Here is a 24,679-nt window from a genome sequence, read left to right as displayed (position 1 = left end):
CCTTGATGGATTAGGAATGCACTCCCACTTTCAAGATGCTGGCTTCACTCTGCTTTAGTGAATTCAGGGATCCGCTTCAGCTACCTTTACTGCAGTAGGGGTGGAAAATATGACAGTGAACAGGCCCTGCCAAAGGGGTTTTAGGGGCTGGACATTTTATTCTTTTATCCATACAGTGTCTCCTGGTTTAAAGGGGTGAGCGTCTGTGGTCAGACTCACAGGTAATTGCTCCCTGACCCAGTGGTGTAAGGTGGTTAGGGTAGAGCCAAGAGCCCGCATCTGCTGGCCTTAGGGTTGGTTTGCCTAACTCATTTAGATCCCCCCACTTTATGCCCTTGATAATGGGGGGAGGCACCCATAAAGGATTTCATAGAGGGAGAACCCCATCTGCTTCTTTAGCCTTCCATTTGCAGCTGCAGTCTCCTCCTCGAAACTCCCTTATCTCTCCCTGCCTAATGTTAACCCTTTCCCTATTTATTTCTCCCTGTAACTGCTGTTAGGGAACAGGACAATGACCCTTCTGGATTCTTCAAGCTGTAAGGGACCGAGAGGAGGCACTGCAGTTAGAGTCTACCGTAGGGTGTGTCGAGTAGGCCTACAGAAAGGCTGGCAGGCATAAGGTGGCAGACACAAAGAGAAAAACACAAAGTAAAGATTATACTGACCAACAAAATGGCATCTTAAAATGTCCCCAGTTTTTAAACCTGTCAAGCAATCTAGAAGAGAACTTGACTTTGTAAACAACCTATGTAAAGAAATCTCTCATAACCCAGGTTATGGAGACGCAGGAGCAGTAAGTAATCAATGGCGACTCTATTTCCAAGAGTTTGGCCCTTACTTAATTAAAAAAAAATCCTTAAAGCATCTAATGCTTGTGAAGTGTTACTTAGAGTTTTGCTGAGTATAAGCTGACAGTTTGCTTTGTTTTGAGGTGTAAAACTTTTCCAAGAGCCAGGAGTTCTACTAGAGAAAAGGTCAAGGCAGCCATTTACCATTATTAATTTGTAGATTTTAGGTAAGCAAAACCTGGGTATTATTTTATAAAGCAGAATTTTTATTACTTTTTGTGCCTTTTCTGTCTTGTAGGGGAAGGCCTTTACCCAATTAGTAAAAGTATTAACCCATACCAACAAACGTTGGGATTTGACCTTGAATGAGTGAAACCTAATTGTTAGTCTTTCCTGGAGAGCTTCCAGTTTCTTGATTGCCTGGGAGAGCAAGTTCATGATTGAAAGGACTGTTTCTAAGACATACTTCACAGACTGATACTACTTGTAGAACTGTCCTTGACAAATTTTTTTTCCAGTAAGCATCCTTTGGCCATTTGATACGTTTTGTCCCTCCTTAAATGAAAGGCTTGATGCTGTGTTTTAATAATCTTTTAGCTCTGTGAGCTTGGTAATACTAATTGCCCTGCTCTGTTTGTAACCATTCTAAGGGCTGGGGACAGTGTCTAGGAGTCAGACCGCAGTTTATTTTGGGAGGAGAAAGTAGGAGGGATTGAGTCTCCTTTAATAACTGATTTAGCAGGCAAACTATTTTCCTGAACCCTGGCATTCACGATATCGCCTACAATATCCAGTAATTTCCAAAAACTCATATAATTGTTTGTCCTGGAGTTAGTAGCATCATAGTCCTTAATTTACTTATAATGTCTCTTTCTAACAAGGGAGTAAGGCTCTCTGGCATTATGACGAAAGAATGAGAAGAAATTAGTTTTCCCCATATACATCCCAGGGGCTGACAGAAATATTTAGTTAGTTTTCCAGAGATGCCTCTAATCGCCATGCTGTGTTTGAATAGTTGGCCCGGAGTGGAACAGAGCACAAAGGTAGCTCTAGAGTTAAGAAGGAAATCAACCAGTTTTCCTTCTGTATTTAGAGTTACCCAAGGCTCTGGGTTTCTGATAGACAGCTGATTTAGGGGAGCCGCCGTCAAGAGCCCTAGGCCCCAGTTAGTCCCTTTCAGAGATGTTGGTTATCTGAGCCCTCACAGATAGAGGTCCCCAAGGGCATTGTGATCTCCAGTGATTGTTTCCATACAAGGGGCATGACTTTTGGAGTTTTAATTTTGGTTTTCCCTCTGAGGAAGTTCTCATTTTAGTGCTCTGAATAGGCTGTATAATGGCACTTGGTGCCAGGACCTTGGGAAGTCTAGTCTAACATAGTATGTAAGGCCTCGGATTTTTTTTTAAGCCCCCTTTTCTGTTTTTTGTTTGTTTGTTTGCTTGCTTGCTTGCTTGCTTGTTTTATTCTCCTCTTGATCATCTTTGTAATGTTACAGCAAGTACTCAGCGCCCAGGAAGAGACAGGCCATATGCACTCGGGGAATCAGAAAAGACTGTATTTTGCGCACCAGTGCCAGCCCAGCAGAGTCACCTCCAAAGGCTGAGCCCCGAACCTTGGCATCAGCCTTCTTTTATGGCTGGGATAGTAGGGGGTTGAGAGACAAAAGAAAAAGGGGAGAGGGCCCTTATCTGTGGTGGTACATGGGTAGTTGGTGGAGGCAGGAGGCAAACAAAAGACAAAGGCACCGTATCAGCAGTGCTGTACGGCAGTTGGTGGACACTGGAGGCAAACAAAATTACAGAATCCAAAAGTATGTAAGGGGAGTATCCACCCTGGGCATCTGTCTGGCCCCTTTTATCTTGTTTTTACTAGCTTTTCTTCTCATTCCCCACTCTTGATTCTCAAGCTACTATAGCAGACTTAGAGAAAATCAGTTTGGGGGGTGGGGTGGCCAGGGAACCTTTGCTGCCATGGAAGGAGGGGTGAAGACAGTTCCGGCTTCTTCCTCCTGGACAGGGCTGTCGAAGGGAGGGGTGAGGCAGTTAGGAGAGTAGCAACAGCTAGAATGGTCCAGCTGGAGCATTGTCTGGGATTTTATAGTTTCTACATGAGAGGAAACAAGCCTGGTTAGCATATTAAGGATACAAGAGCTGAACAGAAGGGCTATGGGAAGCATTAGGAGAGGACCAGCTAAGAGAGGGTCCAGGATACCCAATTCCATATGTTGTTCCAAGAGTTCCATGAGTCCGCTAGTTCCTGTCTTCATTTGTTGATTCGATCCCTTTACTACTGGATCATATCGTGGACTATCTTGATTGGTTGACATAGAAGCAACATTCTTCATTTAGGAAGAGACAGTCTTCCCCTTTGCAGTTAGCAGGTCCAGCCCTACAGCAAACAGGATAGCAACAAGTATGGAAAGAGAAATAGGTAGGGGATGACAATGAAATCTGAAAGAGAACAATTTGTTATATTCATTTAAGTTGCTTGGTGATTTTCCTCAAGCTTCTGGTTACAGAGAGTTCTCACGTGTTGGCTTGGAGGTCGCTGATCATCTGCTATCCTTCCTAGAGGATTATTCTGGCTTGCAATTACTTTCCATTTCAAATGGTTGTCAGGTGACAGGTGGGCACCCTTTACTCAAGATTAGTGGATCCAGGCGGTTAGTCCTGCCACCTTGAGAGCTGTGGGCGTGGCTAGCACAACTAAATAAGGTCCCTCCCAGGTGGGTTTAAGAGGTTCATTTTTCGAGTGTTTTATCCAAACCTGACCCTCAGGTTTGTGGGGGTGCACAGTTATTCCTAGAGAAATAGATACCCTGTCTCTCACCTATGTATATATCTCAAATGCAGTTTTCCCTAGTCCTTGTAGGTGTTTTTGTATTTCTAAATTCCCTAGCTCTGTCAGGTCCCCCTTGAATTTGACTAGTGGAGGGGGGCTTTTATATAGGATCTCAAATAGGGAGAATCTTATTTTTGCCCGGGGTGTATAGCATATTTGGAGAAGAGCTAGGGTACCGCACCTGCCAAGGCAAGTTGGTTTCCTGATATAGTTTTGCCATGGCTGATTTAAGGGTCTGCTTCATACGTACCACTTTCCCCGAACCCTGGGGCTGGTAGGCTGCATGTAAGTTCCACTGGATACCTAGGGCTTTGCTGCACCACCTCGTCCACAAAAGCTGGTCCATTGTCTGAGCCTACTGTTAATGGCATTCCATGTCTGGGAATGATATCCCTTAGCAAGGCCTTGGTAGCTTCTCTTGCCTTTTTGGTGTGTGTGGGATAGGCTTCAACCCAGCCCGAAAACATGCAGATGAATCCCAAAAGATATTTGTATCCTTCACTGGGTCTTATTTCAGTAAAAGTCTATCTCTATATCTTCAAAGGGTACCTGACCACAGCATTGGATTCCCATGGGCCCACTAGGGACTTGTTTGGTGTTATTTTGAGCACAGAGGAGGAAGCATTGAGAGACCAGTGCACAGAGGGACAGGAGTCAAACGATTACATAGTTATGGCTCAGTAAGTTTTCAAGGGCAGTTTTCCCTAGGTGCTGTCAGAACCACCTGGTAGGCCAGCTGCTCCGGTAGATAGACTCTTGGGTTTGGAAGTACCCACCATCCTTCTTTTGTCTGGCCTCCTTTTCCCTATTGGGCCCATTTTGTTTCTTGGATTGTGTACTTTGGGGAAGGTGGCAGTTCCAGGGCCAGCGTGATTTTCGAGTGTGTTGTTCGTTCTCCCGCTGCTTGTTGAGCTGCAGCGTCAGCTCGTCGTTTACTTTCCGACACTGAGTTCTCTCCTCTTTGGTGTCCCTTGCAGTGGATGACTGCTACCTCCCACGGTCCCCAGACTGCTGTCAACAGTGTTAGGATTTCTTCCCAATTTTTAATTTCTCTTCCTCCTGTGGTCAGAAGTCCTCTCTCCTTGTATAGAGCCCCATGTACATGTAGAGTGGCAAAGGCATAGCGTGAGTCAGCATCTATATTGGCCTGTTTGTCTTTATTGGGTTCAAGTGCTCTTCTTAGGGGCCACAGTTCTGCTCTTTGGGTTGACCACCCTTGTGGAAGGGCTTGTGCCTCTTTGACCTGAAAAGCAGAGACCTACTGCATGACTAGCATATCTTTTGCCTTTGTTCACGAAGCTGCTGCCGTCAGTGTCCAGGATGAGGTCAGCATTTGTCAGGGCCTGTCTGATAGGTCAGGTTGGCTAGAATAGACTTCATCAAGTACCTCTAGACAATCGTGCTCTGGGGTCCCCGCTGCTGTGGGCAAGAAAGTGGCAGGGTTTCGAGTTTTCACAGCTTCCAGTCTTATTCGTGGGTTCTCACCTAGCAGTCCCTGATATTGTATCATCTGAGCGTGTCTTAGCCAGTGTTGCCCTCTGGCATCCATCAAGGTAATAACAGAATGGGGCACCTTAACATTTAGGTTTTGCCCCAACGTCCGTTTGTCTGCTTCCTTGATTAAAAGTGTGGTGGCTGCCAGTGCCCTCAGACAGGGTAGCCTGTGCTTCTCAGAGTAGTGTGACCTGTGGTGTTTCTAGTTGAGGAGGTCAGTAGTGGAGAACAGTTGGTAGTAGAAAACTGATCCCCCCTCTTGTAGGGTCCCATTGCAGCCTATTCTCTGAGGCCCCACAATGACATCTGCATTGCCATTCGGGGCCTTGGACCTTGAACCGTGCACCTAAGGTGTCCTCCTACTGTTTCAGGTGTCCCTGGTTGAGGCAGGCTGGCTGCTGGCAGAGCTGTGACTGACAGGGGTGGACTGTCAGGCAGGCAAGATTCCCCTCCCTCGATTGATGGGGCGCTGGGGGCATATGGTGGCAGAAATGGAGGGACTTTTGGGTTTTCTTAGAGGATGGGGAGCATTTTTTTCTGCTGTGAAGTCTTCTTCTTGGCCTGTGCCACTAAAATCCTACAGTGTTGCTTATTATTAATGTAGAACTGGACCAAGGAGCCTTGACTTGGGATATGTCCAGCCATTGATCAATGTATGAGAATTGATCTGGGTGGCCAGAGTCTCCACTAACTACTTTATAAACAGCTTGGGCTGTGGGAACATCTAGGGTGCCCTCAGGGGGCCAGCCTACACCAATCATGGGTCATTCTAATTCACAGAGGGTGTATAACTTCCCGGGCAATCTGATCCCACAGTCACTTGAAAATCCCTTTTTAAAATTCTTTTTTAAAATTATTTATTTATTTATTTTGAGAGACAGAGAGACAGCACGAGCAGGGGAGGGTCAGAGAGAGATGGAGATACTGATTCTGAAGCAGGCTCCAAGCTCTGAGCTAGCTGTCAGCACAGAGCCTGACGTAGGGCTCGAACCCACAAACCGTGAGATCATGACCTGAGCCAAAGCCGGACGCTTGACCGACTGAGCCACCCAGGCACCCCCTCTTTTTAAAATTCTTAATCATGCCTTCCAAAACAGTTGGTTTTGAGGAATTTCCTCATCCTGATATCCTAGATAGTTCAATCCCTCCCAATGTACAGTGTCGCAGGACAATCATGAGGGAAGGAAGAGGTTGCCTCTTCTGCCTGGTCGCTCCCCTCTCAGGGATTTACATGCATTGACAGGTCAGTATAAACCCCTGACTTGGATCAGGCCTCTGTGGACCTGATTCTGCCTTGAGCTTAATGAGTCATGGAGTCACAGGGTAGGACCTGCTCAGGCTCTGTAACAAGACTGTGGAGCACAGGCACTCACACACACATTCAGACAGAATGCAGACTTCCACCCAGGACTTCCCTGTCCTATGTGGCGTCTGTGTCGCTGGGGAGGTGATCAGACTCCACTTCTGCCTCTAGGGCGGGCCTCAACTCTGTCCTGGGTCCCGGGAGAAACTTACCTGATCCAGTGTACCATCCGGCAAAATTTTCTGATTCCCCCTGGAGTCCATCCGAGCGCAGGGTGAGGTGACTATTGCCAGGCCTAGGAAGGGTCGGGGTCCAGTGAAATCACTGGCGGTGTGCCTTCCTTTCTGTCACAGGGCCCTCGAAGAGTGGCCTCTCTGCTGGCTTCTGACAACGGTGGCTCAGGGGGCCAGCACAGCTGTCGAGTTTCCTGGCCCAGGCACCAAATGTTACAGCAGGCACTTGGCGTCCAGGAAGAGACAAGCCACCGGTGCCAGCCCGGTGGGGTCACCTTCAAAGGCTGAGGCCTAAACCTTGGCGTCGGCCTTCTTTTATGGCTGGGATGGTAGGGGGTTGAGAGGCAAAAGAAAAAGGGGAGGGAGCCCTCATCAGTGGTGCTATCTGGGCAGTTGATGGACACAGGAGGCAAACAAGATTACAGAAGCCAATAGTAGGTAAGGAGAGTATCCAGCCTTGGGCATCTGGCTGGCCACCTCTTTTATCTTGTTTTTACTAGCTTCTCTTCTCATTAATATACCCAACTGGTAGCTCAAAAGAGCTCCTTCAGAGTCTCTTCAACTCTAAAAGGAACCTCCTAGAGCTGACCTAGTCTTTCCTATTTTTTCTTACTCCTCTGTTTCTTGCTGGTAGGACCTTGGGAATATGGACTGTGACCAAGAAGACTTATTTTGGCCAACAGTAATTTACATATTGCTCATTGGCCATTGAGGGAGGGGATTAAAGGGCCAAGGTCAAAGTCTATTCCCCTACCTTTTTCAAAATACCCACATAAATATGCTTCAGCCATGTGGATATCCATTTCCAGTATACAATGGGCTAAGTTAAGTAACATTGCTCCCATGTATCTTAGTAAAACCCTTTTATATATCATCCATCCCTCATATGGCACAGGCATCCATTCCTCTGCTAAACAGGAACAACACGAATGTGGAGGATTTGCAGGCTGGCACCAAGGGTATTGCCAGCATTTGCCCAGCCTTTGGATCAAAGGAGAAAGAATTTTAATCTTAACCCCGTGTACTTTTAAAATTCATTTATTTAACCTTAGTCCATCCTGACCACACATAAAATTACTTTTTAAAGATTTTCCTTCATGAATCTTCTACAACTTTTCTTTGCATTTAGCTTTTGTCCCAAACCATTTCTCTCAAATAAGTATCATTTAGGACAAAATTCCTTTCTTTTACCTTTAACAAAGATAAATTTTTATTTTTTTATATCTTTATTTTATATCTCCTACTTTTCTACATACAGAGTTGCTTTTCTTATTTTAATCAGTTTTAACTAAATTTAGCAGAATTTCAACTCTTAGAAACCTTAGTCTCCAGTGAAAACTAAGTAGTAACCATTTGTGAACTCTGTGTTACATCAGAATTTTTTAGATGGCAAACTTATGAATCCATTAAGCATAAAGCATGTTTTTCAACAGATTCAAGTATCCTTAGTTTTTTGCAACAAGTCAAAAGCACAGACCTACATCTAATAATTAGTGCTTTAGCCTCTTATCTCATTAGATATCCAATGAATTTAATTCCAGTTTATTATGCAAGTAAAAAAATTAACTTTTAGGGGCACCTGGGTGGCTCAGTCGGTTAAGCATCCAGCTTCAGTTCAGGTCATGATCTCACAGTCTGTGAGTTTGAACCCTGCATCGGGCTCTGTGCTGAAAACTATGAGACAAAGTTAACCATTACTTTAAGTCATCCTTTTGTTATCAAATTGGCACAAAGGTAACATGAGCTTATTTGACTTTAGCAAATCTAGGTAGAAAAAAATAAAAGTTTTTTAATGTTAATAAACATTGTCTATCTCAAACCAATAAACTTAAATTAGCTTACACACTGAATATGTTTTGCTTGGGGCCACGTAAGACAATTTGTTCCCAATGATTAATTTTTACCTAGCATGTTGATGGGGAAATCTGAAGTTGGTAGTCCTCACTCCTAGACATCTAGGGTGAGAAGAAGAGCTGTTGTGCCTGAAGCATTGAGGAGCCAGTTATGCAGGCCGCCCCCCAGGTGGTGCAGAAAAGGAGGTGGGGGGTTGGAGGTGGTGGAAGGCAAAAGAGGAGAGGCGCCAACAGCAGGTGGAGGAAGAGAATTCCTACTTTTAAGTCTTGTCAGCTCAGACAGAGGAGTAGACTCCAGGTTTCTTTTGTTTTGTTTTGTTTTGTTTTCCACTAGTTGAATTAGGCAGTCCAAGTCAATCAGGAGAAGACAGGGAATTTCCGTGAACCAATAGAGCGTTCCGGCAGCTGCTTGGGAATGTTCCTTAAAGTTCCATTCTAAGGTAGAATAACCAGAGACAGCGGCTCTAATTATCAGTCACTGATCAAGAAAATGAACAGGAGACAATTCCTCACACACAGTCACATGGTGACTCCAACCCGCTACCCAGCACCTTAGAGTTGCCACTTCATTCCTTGTCTCTTGTAGAACTACTAGGGCAACTCAGGAGGTGATCAGGCTCTCCTGTAGCTTAAAGGCAAAACAAACCTGCGTTCTTACCTGTCATAGCCCAGAGGCCGGTCCGGCTCGTCCGCCCCGGCCGCTTCCACCCCAGGCTGGAGCGGCACTTGCAGGTGCCGCGGTGCGCTAGCTCGCCGGGTCCAGGCGCGCTCGTCCCCAGCTTTGAGCGCCCTCTGTCGCGGGTCCTTCTCCTGAGGGAGGGAGAGAAAAAGGGGGCAGGAGAGGGAGACGCAGAGAGTAAAGACAGCACTCACGGTTTTTGATCAGGCAAAAGAGAGCGAGCGAGCTTTATTCAGAAAACTGTCTTTTATAAAGGTTTCAAGGCAGGAAATCAAAGCAGCTGACCAAGGTCAGTTACCAGGTAAACAGAGTCAAATGAATATCAAAAGAAAGGCCCAGATTTGCCTCAGCAATGCTGGGAAGGGGGCAGTTAGCACTGAATAATCCAAAATACGGTTTTGATCTTTTGTGCACCTTGGTCACTCCAGTCTGGCCCAGCATGACAGACGCCGAAGTTATTTTGACCAGGAAATGGCAGTCTCCAGCCTCTAGATGCAAATCTTGTTTGCTGGTTTACTCTCCGGGAGAGTGATAATCCTTGCCTGAGGCAGACAGAAAACTTGGCGGCCCCTGACACTTACCAGTCTGATGGACGTGATCCCTGAGCTGATTCCTGGGCCTCATGGGTGCCATTGGAGCACATGGGGTCTTCGCCCTGGTGCGCCAGAAGGACTAGTCTCCGGATCAAGCATCAAGCGGTCTGCTGTCTGCTGGCACCAGGTGAGCTGCCTCTCCCAGCGCCCTGGGGTTTGTTGTCCTGGTGGCAAAGAAGGTGGAAATGTACTGTCTCTGAATCCCAGAAGATCCCCCAAGTACTGTAGCAGGATTCTTGCATGTAGAGTAGTGACACTGAGACTTTTCTTTCCAGGAAACAACTTTATTCCTGCCAGCACCACTCAGTTGGGTTTGTACCTGAAGAACTGAGCCCTGAACTCCACATGGTGTAATATTTTATATATTTTCCACTTCTTTGTCTCCTATATATAGTAACATACAATCATGTAGTCTGATTAAGTGGTGTCATGTTACAAGTTGCTGAGGGATGTTGTCATGTAAGCCTATAATCAGGTTGCCTTGAGGTGTTTTTTTTTCTTTCCTGAAGGAGGGGACCCTACCACAATTTCCCTGAGTATAGAATCCTAGGGTGACATTTTCTTACATTAAGGATTTCAAGGACGTAATACAATCTTTCAGTGTTGAATGTTGCTATAAGAAGTCTGAGGCCAGTCTTATTTCGTTCCAATAGCTTTATTAAATTACATATTCTGGATACAAATACCTTATCAAATATACAATTTGCAAATATTTCCCCCCATTATGTGGGTTTTCTTTTTACTTTCTTAATGGTATCATTTGCAGCATAAGAGTTTTTAATTTTGAATAGTTAAATTTGCCCCTTTTTATATCACCCTATGTGCTTTTGTAGTCTTATCTAAAAACCATTGCTCCATTGAAAGATCATAAAGATTTATTCCTATTATTTCTTTTATTTATTTAAGTTTATTTATTTATTTTGAGGGAGAGAGAGCGAGCGAAAGGAAGGGCAGTGAGGAAGAGAGAATCCCAAGCAAGCTCTGCACCGTCAACACAGAGCCCAATGCAGGGCTCAAACTTGTGAACCATGAAATCATGATTTGAGCCAAAATCAAGAGTCAGATGCTTAACTTCCAGAGCCACCCAGGTATCCCTCCTATTATTTCTTTTAAATGTTCTTTGTTTTATCTCTTACATGTACTTATGTGATCCACTTGGAATTAATATTTGTATATGGTGTAAAGATGGAGTCTCAACTTCATTCTTTTGCATATGGATATTCAGTTATTCCAATGCCTTATGTTGAAAAGACTATTATTTCCCTTATTGAATTGTCTTGGCACCCTTCTCAAAACTCAACTGACCACAAATGTGAAGAGTGATTTCTAGCCTCTAAATTTTATCCCATTGATCTTTTTATGCCTTTACCATACTTTATTGATTACTGCTCCTTTTTGCATATTGTTCTTGGATCCTGAAACCTTGCTGAACTCATTTATTCTAATATTTTTGTATTTGTGTGAATTCCTTAGGATTTTCTTCTTACAAGATCATGTCATCTGAGAATGGACATAGCTTTACTTCTTTCTATAAATACGTTATTTTTTTCTTGCATAATTACCCTGGCTAGCATTTAGTATAATGTTGAATAGAAAGGGCAACAATGGACATCTATACCTTGTTCCTGATCTTTCACCATTAAGAATATTAGTCTTGGGTTTTAGAAATGTTTTTATCAGGTCGAGAAAGTTCCTTTTCCTTTTTCTAGTTATTTTAGTGTTTTTGTCATGAAGCAATGTTGAATTTTGTTAGAGGCTTTTTCTGCATCTATTGCAATGTGGTTCTGTTACTTTGCTCTATTATATTTATTCTATGAATCTGAATGATTTTTATGTCAGACCAACCTTTCTAGGAATTAGACCATTTCATCCAGGTTATCTAACTTGTTGGCATACAATTTTCATGGTATTCCCGTATAATTCTTATTTCTGTAAGGATAGTAGTAATGTCCCTTCTTTAATTTCTGATTTTACTCATTTGAATCTTTTCTCTTGGTCATTCTAAATAGAGATTTGTCAATTTTGTCAATTTTTTCAAGGAAACAACTTTTAGTTTTGTTGACTTTTCTCTATTCTATTATCTAGTTCATTTATTTTTGTTCTAATCTTTATTATTTCTTTCCTTCTGCTTGCTTAGGATTTAGTTGGCATTTCTTTGCTAGTTTCTTAAGACTGAAGGTTTGGTTATTGATTTGGGATTTTTTTTTAATATAGCCATTGGGGCACCTGGCTGGCTCAGTCAGAAGAGCATGTGACTCTTGGTCTTGAAGTCATGAGTTTGAGCCCCACATTGTGGGTAGAGGTTACCAAAAATAAATAAATTTATACGTGTGTGTATGTATGTATATGTGTGTGTGTGTGTCTACACATTTACAGCTATATGTTTCCTTTTAAACATGGCATTAGTTGGGGCACCTGGGTGGCTCAGTTGGTTGAGCGTCCAACTTTGGCACAGGTCATGATCTCGCGGTTCATGGGTTTGAGCCCTGCATTGGGTTCTGTGCTGACAGCTCAGGGCCTGGAGCCTGTTTCAGATTCTGTGTGTGTCTCTCTCTCTGCCCCTCCCTTGTTTGCACTCTGTCTCTCTCTGAATCAAAAATAAATAAATGTTAAAAAAAAAAAAACATGGCATTAGTTATGTCCTGTAAGTTTTGATATATTCTGCTTTTGCTTTTAAGTTGTATTTATCCTGTGAGAGAGAGAGCGCACATGTGAGTGGGGGAGGGGCAGAATGAAACGGGGAGAGAGAATCCCAAACAGGCTTCTCGCTGTCAGCTCAGACCCTGACATGGGGTTTGATCTCATGAATCTTGGGATCATGACCCAAGCCAAGATCAAGAGTCAGAGGCTTAACTTACTGAGCCACCCAGGCACCCCTCAAAACTTCTTTTGAACTATGTTTCATCCCCTCTTAACCACTGTGGGCTAGTGACCCAGTTTTGCATTAGCTAATTGGCCCTAAAATGTCACTTCTGAGAGACACTCCTGCCCATGCTGCTCCCTTGGTTGTAGGTACCACCATTCCATGAGCAAATAGCTAATCACCCAACCCCTAGCCCAGATCCTGGAATTCTGCCCCTGACCAGCCCTGAGCTCTTTCAGCATCTGAGACCATCTCCTCAAAAGGCCCTCGAGAATCACAATGAATAAAACAATTCCTCACATCTACTTAGCTTGTTTGGGTGGAAGAGTTACACTATGTGGATGAAGGCCCAAAGGAAGTCCCAGAATATCTTTTTTTTTTTTAGTGTTTATTTATTTTTGAGAGAGGGAGAGAGAGTGTGAGTAGGGGAGGGGCAGAGAGAGAGGGAGATATAGAATCTGAAGCAGGCTCCAGACTCTGAGCTGTCAGCACAGAGTTCGACGCGGGACTCAAACTCACAAACCCCTAGATCATGACCAGAGCTGAAGTTAGACACACCCAAGCACCTCTAAGGCAAATACCTTGAATGCCTCCCAAGGGCCTGATGGTGGTACAATGCTGGACACCTAGGAATCAGGATAGGCTGAGAAAATAAATTTTTCTTTCTTAAAAACATAATATTGGTGTGCCTGGTTGGCACAGTTGGTTAAACATCTGACTCTTGATTTTGGCTCAGGACATGATTTCATGGTTGTGAGATTGAGCCTCGTGTTGGGCTTGTGCTGAGTGTGGAGGCTGCTTAAGATTCTCTCTCCCTCTCTACCCCTCTACCCTGTTCATGTGCTTTCTATCTCTAAACACAAAACAAAAACAAAAAACAAAAACATCATATTAGCTGCAATGTGGTACTCTGGATTGGATCCTGGAACAGGAAAAAGACATTAATGGAAAACTGGTGAAACCAAATAAAACTTGTGGTTTAACATTATTGTACCAACTTGTTTGGTTTTGACAAATGGTTAGTAAGATGTTATTAGGGGAAGCTGAAAGAAGGGTAAATAAGATCTCTGTACTATCTTTGCAACGGTTTTACAAACCCAAAGTTATCTTAAAGTTAAAAAAACAAACAAACAAATACTGAGGGATTTCTATGTGCTAAGCACCGTAAGTGAATTATTTCAAATAATCCTCACAACAGTCCACGAAGTCAGCACTACTGACCCCGTTCCACAGGTGTTGAAAGAAAATTTAGGCCATTCTACTAGCAATGCATCAGAATACTCCATTAAGCAGGAAAAGAATGAGGGTGGGGAGATATTTTCTTGGAAAGTGCTTTCCCCATTGCCCTGCAGAAAGCAGGATTCAGCTGGTTATTAGCAAAAGAAAAGAGAAGGTGTTGAATCTCTTTCCCCTTCTCTATATCTTACCAGATTTAAGATTGGTATGTAGGCAAAAGTGGGTAGGTCCTATATTGGGCATCCCAAGTATGAACTTGAAAGATGACATAACTAGGACATAACTATGGCAGAACTAAAAATCTCTAAAGAGTCTAGTCATTAGAATAGTCTGTCTTTGGAAAGGCTCTCATTGCCTTGTGAACTTTTAACTGGGTTGCATTCCATGCCTCCAAGAACTATGTATAAACATCTAAGAATTCTGAAATATGATTATGTAGATTCAGTCACACTGTACTGGAATTGCATTCGGTGGAAATGACACCTGATTGGACTTCTGGGACTAAGACTAAGCCTAGAGGCACAATCTGCCATAGGCAACATTACATAGTGCAGTAAATCTCTGACATCCTGATATCCTCATAAATTCCAAAACAACACTAAACATAGTATCCCTCAAAAAAAAAAAAAAAAAAAAAAAGCACTGGAGGAGAACTGAAAATTTAAGTGGCCCCTTTTAGCCATATATATTAGTGTTTTCATGCCAGTTAGAAAAATGTGGATAAAGAGTGACCAGAAAAAGAAAAGAAAAATGTGGATAAAGAGTGGCCAGATAAAATCATTGACCAGCCAAGTGCTCCTCTTTCCTGTGTCTTCTAGCTCATTTTACTTTAGCGAAATGATGAGCAACTATAGATGACTGTTAATAAGCACTTAAATTCACAAATTTTAAACTGTATATGCCAAGAACTTTATCTGCATCACAACTTCTGGAATTTAAAATGTTTCAGCAAGGACAATGTGTGTTGTTCTAATAAGAAATTCACACACAAGGTGGGGGCAGTTCCTTAGAAAGGTCATACCCCATGCGCAGCTACTACATAAACTTTTTTTTTTTTTTTTTTTTTAGTTTACATCCACGTTGGTTAGCATATAGTGCAATAATGATTTCAGGAGCAGATCCCACTGATTCATGCCCTATGTATAACTCCCAGTGCTCATCCCTACAGGTGTCCTCCTTAATACCCCTTTCCCATTTAGCTCGTCCCCCGCCAACAACCCCTCTAGCAGCCCTCAGTTTGTTCTCTGTACTCAAGAGTCTCTTAGTTTTGTCTCCCTGTTTTTATTTTACTTTTGCTTCCCTTCCATTATGTTCATTTGTATCTTAAATTCCGCACAGGAGTGAAGTCATATGATATGATTAGTCTGTCTCTAATGATACCTTCTAGTTCCACCCATTCTATTTTTTTAAAGTTATTTTAACATTAAAGAATCCAAGAGAGAGAATCCCAAGCAGGCTCTGCGTGGTCAGTGTAGTGCCCCGTGAAGGGCTGAAACTCACAAACCGTGAGATCCTGACCTGAAACTGAGTCTGATACTTGACTGAGTCACCCAGGTGCCCCCTACAAGCACTTCTGTATCCATATCTTGATCATCACCCATGCTCTGCTAACAAGCCAAATGGAGATGCCAGATAGGTGTTTCCCTATGAAATCCATTGCTTAGTAGTTAGTAATGGGCTCTTATCAGTGAAGTTAAAGGTGTTCAAGCTATTTGGATTGGCTCAACTGGAGCCTTGAAGGAACAGGGTTTAAGAATCTAGTGAGAACTGCAAACTGAGTCCTTAAACAGTGGCCTTCAAAGCTCTTCCTCTAAACGGACACTGTTTAGGAGGATGTCCTGTTCTATGACGGCATCTTTAAGGCTAACAGAATCCTGGTGTCTGGAATGTTTCCTTCTCTGCCTGAAGCGAAATATTTTGGGCAAGGTATGAACAGAGCATTTGACAGACAGCAAAGCAAGGATTACAATGAGCTGTAGAAAGGCTGAATGGATTCTTTTGCTAATAAATGTTTGCTTAATTAGCTTCTAGATGAAAGTTTGTAACACCCTAATTCGAATGTTGCTAGTCCTAACCCCCACTATGTTGGTATTTTGGAGATGGAGACATTGGGAGGGAATTATAGTCAGATTCGGTCATGAGGGTGAGGCCTCATGAGGGGATTAATTTTCCTCTAAAAAGAGACACCAGGGAGATATCTCCCTCCCCACGTCCATATACAAAGAAGGGGTCCTGTGAAAACATAGCAAGAAGGTGGCAGCCTCTAAGCCAAAGCCTCAGAATGAAACCTACCTTGTCCAACATCTCAGTCTTGGACGTCTGAGCCTCCAGAACTGTCAGAAATAAATTTCTGTTGCTTAAATCTTTGTGGCTATCATATTCTGTTATGATAGCCCGAACTAAGAAAAAACTCACAATTACTTAGTAAAGATACTAAATTTATGAAACAAGAATAGAGCCCATAAAAATAAAGATCAGAAAATAAGAATGAGCTTTTGGAAATTAAAAATCTAATATAGCGCCTGGGTGGCTTAGGCGGTTAAGCGTCTGACTTCAGCTCAGGTCATGATCTCTCACAGTTCCTGAGTTTGAGCACTGTGTCGGGCTCTGTGCTGACAGCTCAGGGCTTGGAGCTGTTGTAGATTCTGTCTCCCTCTCTCTCTGCTCCTCCCCCGCTTGCACTCTATCTCTTGTTCTCTCTCAAAAATAAACATTGAAAAATATATAGGGGCACCTGCATGGTTCAGTCTGTTGGGTGGCTGACTTCAGCTCAGGTCACAATCTGCCACAGTTTGTGAGTTTGAGCCAGTGGTGAACTATCTGTGCCGACAGCTCAGAGCCTGGAGCCTGCTTCAGAGCCTATGTCTCCCTTTCTCTCTCTTTGCTCCTCCCCTGATCATGCTCTCTCTCAAAAATTAATAAATGTTAAAAATTTTTTTTTTAATCTGATAGTTGACATGTGTTGGAAAGAGAGTCAGAGATCAAGGAAATTCTTCCCCAAAGTTAAAAACAAAAGGCAAAGAAATGGAAAAGCAGGAGAGAAAGATAAGGGGCGCCTGGGTGGGCAGTTGGTTGAGCAGCCAACTGTAGCTCAGGTCATGATCTCCCAGTCTGTGAGTTTGAGCCCCACACTGGGCTCACCGCTGTCAGCACAGGGCATGCCCCAGATCCGTTCTGTCCCCCTTTCTCTGCCCATCCTCCGCTCATGCTCTCAAAAATAAAGAAAACATTAAAAAGTAACAAATTATGGAAAAAAGAAGTGAAAGGTAAGAAAGCAGGAATGCAGGAATTCTAGAAATCATAGGAGGAAAAGGGGCCATTTTTAAATACAATGGCAATATCAACAGACAGTTACAAGAAGAAAAAAAAAAAAAAGAAATAATTCAAGAATTTCCCAGAACTGAAGGAAAGGAGTCTCTCATCAAGATGGTTTGCCATATGCCCAAATGAAATGGGTAATGAAAACATATACACCCTCACCATGGAACTTAATGGTAAAAATTTAGAACAGGAGGCAGAAAAATGTCACATATAACACATCAGAAATGTCAGGTTATAAGACCATGAAGAAGTGGCTTCAAAATTCTCAAGGAGGATTTCCAACCTAAAATTCTGTATTATTAAGTAAATGTGAGACATTTTCAGACATGCAAGTTCAAGTCTAGGAAAGAAAAAGGAATTGTCATTACCTAAGATGTCAAATTATGTAGAAAATAGTCTTCAGAGGGCTTTTGCAATTTTGTGGCGAGTTTGGGATAACTTAGTTAATAGGAACACAGGAAATTTTCAAAGGAAACAGTAAGAAAATTAACATGAAAAGCAGAGTTGTATAACAAATGATATGTGATAATAAATTAGTTAAGTGAACAACACTCCAACTTAGTCATTGGGTAAAAACTGACTGCTACTCCAATGAAAAATTGCTACCTCTTGGGGTGACTGGGTAGCTCAGTTGGTTAAACATCTGGCTGTTGATTTCAACTCAGGTCATGATTTCAAGGTTTTCGAGATGGGAGCCCTGAGTCGGGCTCTGTGCTGACAGCACGGGCCTGCTTGGGATTCTCTCTCTCCCCTCTTTGTCCCTCCCCCGCTCATGCTTTCTCTCTCTCTTTAAAAAATAAACTTAAAAGAAAATTGCTACCTCTTTTCAATGGGAGACTAGATGGAGTGAAATGGGAGAATGGGAAGACAGCACCCAAATTCTCAACTGCCACAAGTTACTGAAGTAAAATACAGGAAGGTCAAGAAATATGAAGATTAATGCCTGCTACAAACAGTTCAGAGTTTCTTTTTTTAAGTTTATTTTGAGAGACAGAAAGCCAGGTAGGGGCAGAGCGAGAGAGAGTGAGAGGATCCCAAGCAGGCTCCACACTGTCAGTGTGGAGCTGATGCAGGGTTCGAACCCATGGAGTGCAAGATCATGACCTGAGCTGCAGTCAGCCGCTCAACCAACTGAGCCACCCTGGTGCCCCTAAACAGTTCAGAGTTTAAAGCAGAATCCTTGTGGAGCTGGACTTGGTGGTGGGGAGTTTAAACATGGGGATAGGCAGTTTATTATAACTCCTTTGAGATTATTTAGATTTTTAATCTATGTACATTGCTTTGTTAAGAACCTAAAATAACTGGGCCTAAAAAGATATTTCCCTTCATGTTCCCCCTTTTGAAAGATAAATTAGTTAACATAAAAAAAAACTCCCTAATTTAAAAGTCATAAATATCAAAAATACCAAGGTAGTAGTAAAGCATGCATTAAGCTCCTACAAATTGTGCTTTTCTTATTAAAATTTTTTGTTTATTTTTGAAAGAGACAGAGCACAAGCAGGGGAGGAGCAGAGAGAGGGAGACACAACATCTGAATCAGGCTCCAGGCTCCAAGCTGTCAGTACAGAGCCCAACACGGGGCTTGAACTTGCAAACAATGAGATTGTGACACTTAACCAACTGAGCTACCCAGACACCCCTCCTACAAAGAGTGCTTTTTTAAGTCATCCAGGTATTTCTGAACCTTTCTTAGGCAAATGTTTTAAAACATTTGCTATAATTAAAGATATACAAATGTTAGAATAGCACTAAGCAGCTTTATAGTATAACATTTTATGTGTGTGTGTGTGTGTATATATAATGTTTTGGGTTTTTTTTTAGTAGACTTTACACACAGTACAGAGCCCAATGCAGGCCTTGAACTCGTGACGCTGGGATTAAGACCTGAGCTGAGATCAAGAGCCAGATGCTTAACCAGCTGAGCCACCCAAACGCCCCATAACAAATATATTTTAAGCAGTCATCACCTATATCCCACTCCATGCTAAGAAATGTAGAATTCTAGTTTTTGATAGTGAACCCTCTATACTAAAGTTGTTCTCAACATTAGGGTATCCAACAGTCCATATGAAATGTGGATAATGTGATGCCTTAAAGCTTTTACACTTTTACTTTTATACTTTTTATACTTTTACTTTTATACTTTTACACTTTTAAAGATCTCTTGGTGGGGTACCTGAGCAGCTCGTGATTTTGGCTTACGTCAGGATCTTGCACTTTATGGGATTTTGTGAACCTAGTCGGGTTCTGCACGGACAGCACGGAGGCTGTTTGGGATTTTCTCTACCCTTCTCTCTCTGCCCCTTCCTCCCCTGCTCGCATGAGCACATGCGCTCTCTCAAAAAGATCTGTTGGTGTATTTAACACAGAAATGCTGGTAAGATTATTGTTACTTCTGTGAAGTAAGCATTAGAATTTCAGGCAAAGTTATGGGAGGTATTCAGATGGCTAAGAAATGTTCACCTGGGTTTGAGAGCTAGAACAGTTACAAGAAATGTATTCTAGCAGCACCTGGGTGGTTGAGCATCTGACTCTTGGTTTTGGCTCAGGTGATGATCTCATGATCCGTGAGTTCAAGCTCCGTGTTGGGCTCTGTGCTGACAGTGTGGAGCCTGCTTGTTCTCTCCCTCTCTCTCTGTCCCTCCTCTACTCTCTCTCAATATAAACAAATAAACTTAAAAAAAAAAAAAGAAATGTATCCTAAACCTGACTTAAAAGACAGAAGGTTCATCCTTACTATCCATAAATTTCCAGAAACTTTTCTAGTTGGGAGCTCTGTAATACATTCAAAATGGTGCCATGTTTAAAAAAAACATTTATCCTTAAAAATAGCAGGATGCTTTTTGAAGATCTATTATATTTATTCTTTTAAACTATTCTGATCTAAAGAAAGAACTGAAGTTTAGGAAAGGGGAAAATAAACATAAAAAAGTTTATTTCTAACCCTGAAAGAACAAAATTATTGAACAAAGTCATAAAATACAGCAGTTAATGTCAATGTAACAATTAAATAACTGAATGGGATTAAATTAAAAATAAAAGTCAATATAAAATTTGAAGACAAAACAGAAAAGACAGACTACTTTCACTTAATTCCATTTCTATCTACCAAAATAAGGGGGAAAAATTCAATGCATTCCTACCAAAGACATCCAATTCCAACCATAATCCTTTTTTCCTTAATACAGAAAAAAAATTTGTTTGACAGAATTACACATTTCTTTCTCCCTTTCATTGGGCAGCACTGCAGAATGGTGAGTAAGAAGGACTTCCGCTCTCTCAAGGCCAGTGCTTGATTCTCCTTTGTAATTCCCACAGTATCCACCACAATGTCTTTGCCAAAGTGGTCAATAAACGTGTTGAGTGATTAAAAAAAAAAGTGTGTTTTCCTTTCTTATACATACACACATACACACGCTGTGGGAGAACTAATTTTAATTGTTTAGCTATCTATTGTGGAAGCAATGGAAACACGGAAGACAATCTTCACTTTATTTAACCATGAAATGATACTATTCTATCAAAATCCCAAAAGGAATATGAATCTGGATTTTAGCTATAATTCTATAATGATTTTTTGACATTTCACTGAATATGGATCTCATTAAAGTTTTTAAATTAAGAAAATTGATGCAAATTCTTTAAGCACCCATTTTTTTTCTTACTATACCTACAGCCCAATCAGATCTAAAACTGTTCTGGCTAGAATACAGTATATATAAGCAGACATGTATTTATGTGAGCCCTATAAAGAAATACTCCTAGGTAGTTTTAAATTGCTTATTAAAGGCACAGGTTCATTTAGGGCTGGTGATAACTAGATACATTTTAAGCAGCTTAATATTTATGTTTAGAAGGGAAGAGAATTTATTCCATGTGCCGGGCACTCAACACATGAAGACAGTTGTGTCAGCTTTGGTTTCTTACGCTATCACAACCACTCTACCTTTTTAGTATTCTAAGTAGGATAAAATATTCAATATTTTCATGGTTTCTCAGTTTTAACTGACTCTAAAAGCAGCAAAAGGAACAAGAGGAGAAGGAAACTTTAAGACCTTCAGAAAGTCTGAAATAAAATAAGTACTATAGTAATATTGTTCTAATAACACAAGAGGACTAATAAGGTAACTTTTAGACTTAAATGGGAAATCTTCATTGTAAAGTGTGGACAAAAAAGGTGAAAAAAAAAGGTAGTTATTAAAAAAACATGAACTTGATTCAGATATAATTTTTCTTTAACAAGATCTGAACATTTTAATTTAAAATTAACTAATAAATCACAATTCCATATTGCTTTTAGGATTATTTTGTTTAAAAATGACACATTTCAGAATTAACCAAAGTATAATTCTATTACAAGTTAGTTTATCCAAGTAAGTAAAGAATAAACCACAGTGTACCTCCCTTAACCTAGGAGTCAGGTTTTAATGACAAAGTCCGTTGCCAGCAATGGACATGCAGGTAACCCTCAAAGAAGTTGTAAATACAAATTCCAGACTGCTTCTATAAATTGAAAATACCTTTGTTGAGTCACAGGCATAAAAATGGGGCACTGGCACTGAACTGAAGGAGTACGGTCTTTACGACGTGTATGGAGGGCCTTCTAGAGTGGTCATGAGGATCACAGTCTCAACGTCTAGTTGGTTTTTTACTTCATTGGTAGCATCTTCTTTATCGTAATACATCCAAACAACTATTTACACAGAATGTTCACATCTGAAATTCAAGAGGCACTGTAGATTTTCATCAGAAATAAACCAGCTTGTTTCTGTAAGTTAATTTAATAATAGCTGTAGGTGGCCAATATAATCCAAAGAAAAATGGGGCGCCGGGGTGGCTCAGTCAGTTTAAGTGCCTGACTTCGGCTCAGGTCATGATCTTGCAGTTTGTGAATTCAAGTCCTGTGTCAGGCTCTGTGCTGACAGCTCAGAGCCTGGAGCCTGCTTCAGATTCTGTGTCTCCCTCTCTCTGTCTGCCCCTCCCCTGCCTACTCTGTCTCTCTCTCTCAGAAATAAACTTAAAAAATTTTTTTTTAATTAAAAAAAAAAAAAAGAATCACACTGAAAACAGAGACCCTTAAGTAAGTGCTCTAGGTAAAAGTTCCATTTTTAACACATTTTAATGAAAACTTTGCATTATCAATTAAAAACAGCCATTTCTATCCTTGTATCTTAACAGAGATGTGATGAAAATGATAGGACATAAAATTCTATTAGTTCCCTTAATGTACTCAAAATTATTTGTACTGACGATCTGTACTACCGCAGGGTGGCATGTGGGTACGAAGTTAATTAGGAGTGGTGGTGGGAACAAAACGCCTGAACCAAACTAGAGTTTTTCCTTTCATGTGGCTTGAGGGATGACACTGCTTCCACAAGAAAACAGTGAAAAATAAGGAGAGAACAAAGGAGAGAACAGAAGGGGAGGGCACAAGAGGGGGCAGTCTCATAATTAATGCTCCACATCACAGACCCTCTTAAAAACTTTAAAATAAAAAAACTATTGCTATCATCAAGCATATTTCATTTTTCTTTTTTTAAACAAAATTATTACTTATTTTTTTGAAAAAATCTGGAGTAACTCAACATCTCAAATAATCCACGAATTTATCAAGAAGTTTATCAAGAAGTTCTCACAGACAGAAAGATGTTGGTACTGGGTTGGGAACGTTTATAACAAACCTCCACAGTTTACTGGTCAGAAGCTGCATCTCTATGTTAACGGTCATTTCTCTTACATGAATATAACCTTATCTAATTATTTTAGAGTTCTCACTTTGTTTCTGCTAGCTCCAAATAGTTTTCTCCTTTAAATGGAAAAAAATTAACTTTTAAATTCTGAAAATTCAATGGTTATTAGGTTTATCAAAGGGAGAGGGGTGAAGTAGGGTGAGAGAAGGTTAATTAAAAAACTAACTAAAATTACAACATATACAGAAACTTATTTCCAAAATGAAGGGAAAGAAGGGGTGAAGGGCAAAGTAGCCGTACCAACCAGTCACAAAGCCCAAGTTGGAACAAGAAAGAGCAAATAACTTTGGTTCCTAAGTCCCAATCTGAAGAGGATAGTTAGAAAGCAAACAAAATTGTAAGGATGTATAGTCAATGGGATTCCTTTTCTGTCTCAATGATTCAGTTATAAATATAGATTATTAGTCTCTCTATACATGTAACAAATGCCAAACAACTCACTACCATGAAATTTCTAAAACTGATTCTTTCACATTGTTAAAAAAGGTAAAAATCACATATTTTTCTTCCCTTCCTTCAGTTCAAATTATGAACTGAAATACTACATTAATAAGAGCTGGCCCTAACTTTATACAAAGCTAAACGATTTTGAGCTCCTTTGCCAATATAAGGAGCTACATAATTTTTATAAATTTGCCTCAAATTTAGGCTCAAGAAAAATCTCAAAGCAACTCAAAAAGAGCATTCAAGGGAAAAAAAGGCTATGGAGAGAAAAGACTAGCAGATGAAACAAATACTCTTGAAAAACTCGAATCTGACACTCAAGTATTGAAAATACGCCCTCAAAAGGGACAATGAATGGGATCTGACACAATGAAATCGCAAAATGAAATGCAAATCTCAAGCATGATAAACGGCCCTGATGGGCTGTCTGCTGAATCACTAGCCTTCAGTCCACAATTCCTTTTGGACCCTATAAAGAAGGGATTCAATGGAGAGTTGTCATTCTGTTTTGTAGTTTTCTCTTGGTTGTCTTCAGGAAGCAGTCGTTTGCTTTTTCCTCCACGTTATGCAGACCATTTCTTTAAACCCCATAAGAGTAAATTTTCATATATTAAAAGATTTCTTTTTAGAAAACGGAAGAAAGAATCTGAGGCAATGGCAACAATGCTAACGGTTACTCTTCATTGCTTCTTTAGCTGCCATGATCAGTGGCGTCAAGCTGGACAACGGTTTGGCCAGTTTCAGGAAGGGATGCTGCCAGAAAGAAGGGGAAAGATGTATGAATGTCACCAGTTTAGAAGCTAACTATTTCCCTTCAATTAAACCCCAAAGACTAATTTATGGATTATAATTTAACAAACACATATTTCAGTATGTGCATAAATCAACATAATCAATATATCACTTTTATAGTTGAAATCAGTCTTTTCAGTTTATCTATTATAAAATCTTATCTAAATGACCCAGATACCCACACCAGCAATGGATTTGTCAGAGAACTGATAACACGCAAAAAGTCATATACCTAATTTTAGTATTATAGCTATTTTATTCCCAGCAGATACAATCCTAAACGGCAGCAGCTGTGATATGGCTGGTAAACTTTCTGTTGGTTACTCAAAGAAGTCAACTTTATCCAAAAACAGTATTATTTCCAAATTCACCTGTAACAATTCTTTGGCCGAACCCCTTTTCTCCACATCCATTTCCAAACAACGGTTTAAGAAATCCCGAAATATTGGGGAAAGCTTCTCTGGATTCTGAAGTTCTGGGGTTCCATTA

At 41.2% G+C, this 24,679-nt stretch overlaps 1 protein-coding gene across 1 annotated transcript in view; it reads right to left on the bottom strand.

Annotated features, from left to right (window-relative positions):
- Positions 1-22,304: 22,304 nt before the first annotated feature.
- The window catches only part of PAK2 (p21 (RAC1) activated kinase 2), a 76,086-nt gene continuing 73,711 nt past the window's right edge, over positions 22,305-24,679 (bottom strand). Inside the window, exons 15-16 of the mRNA XM_029939551.1 lie at positions 24,562-24,679; positions 22,305-24,151 (exon numbers count right to left, since the gene is read on the bottom strand). Coding sequence (XP_029795411.1) covers positions 24,065-24,151; positions 24,562-24,679 — 205 coding nt within the window. The 3' untranslated portion in view covers positions 22,305-24,064. The remainder of the gene's footprint in view (positions 24,152-24,561) is intronic.

The sequence above is a fragment of the Suricata suricatta genome, chromosome 5 (assembly GCF_006229205.1).
Source record: "Suricata suricatta isolate VVHF042 chromosome 5, meerkat_22Aug2017_6uvM2_HiC, whole genome shotgun sequence".
Taxonomy (NCBI): Eukaryota; Metazoa; Chordata; class Mammalia; order Carnivora; family Herpestidae; genus Suricata; species Suricata suricatta.
The sequence above is the reverse complement of the archived record's forward strand: the minus strand, read 5'-3'. Positions and strand labels throughout refer to the sequence as shown.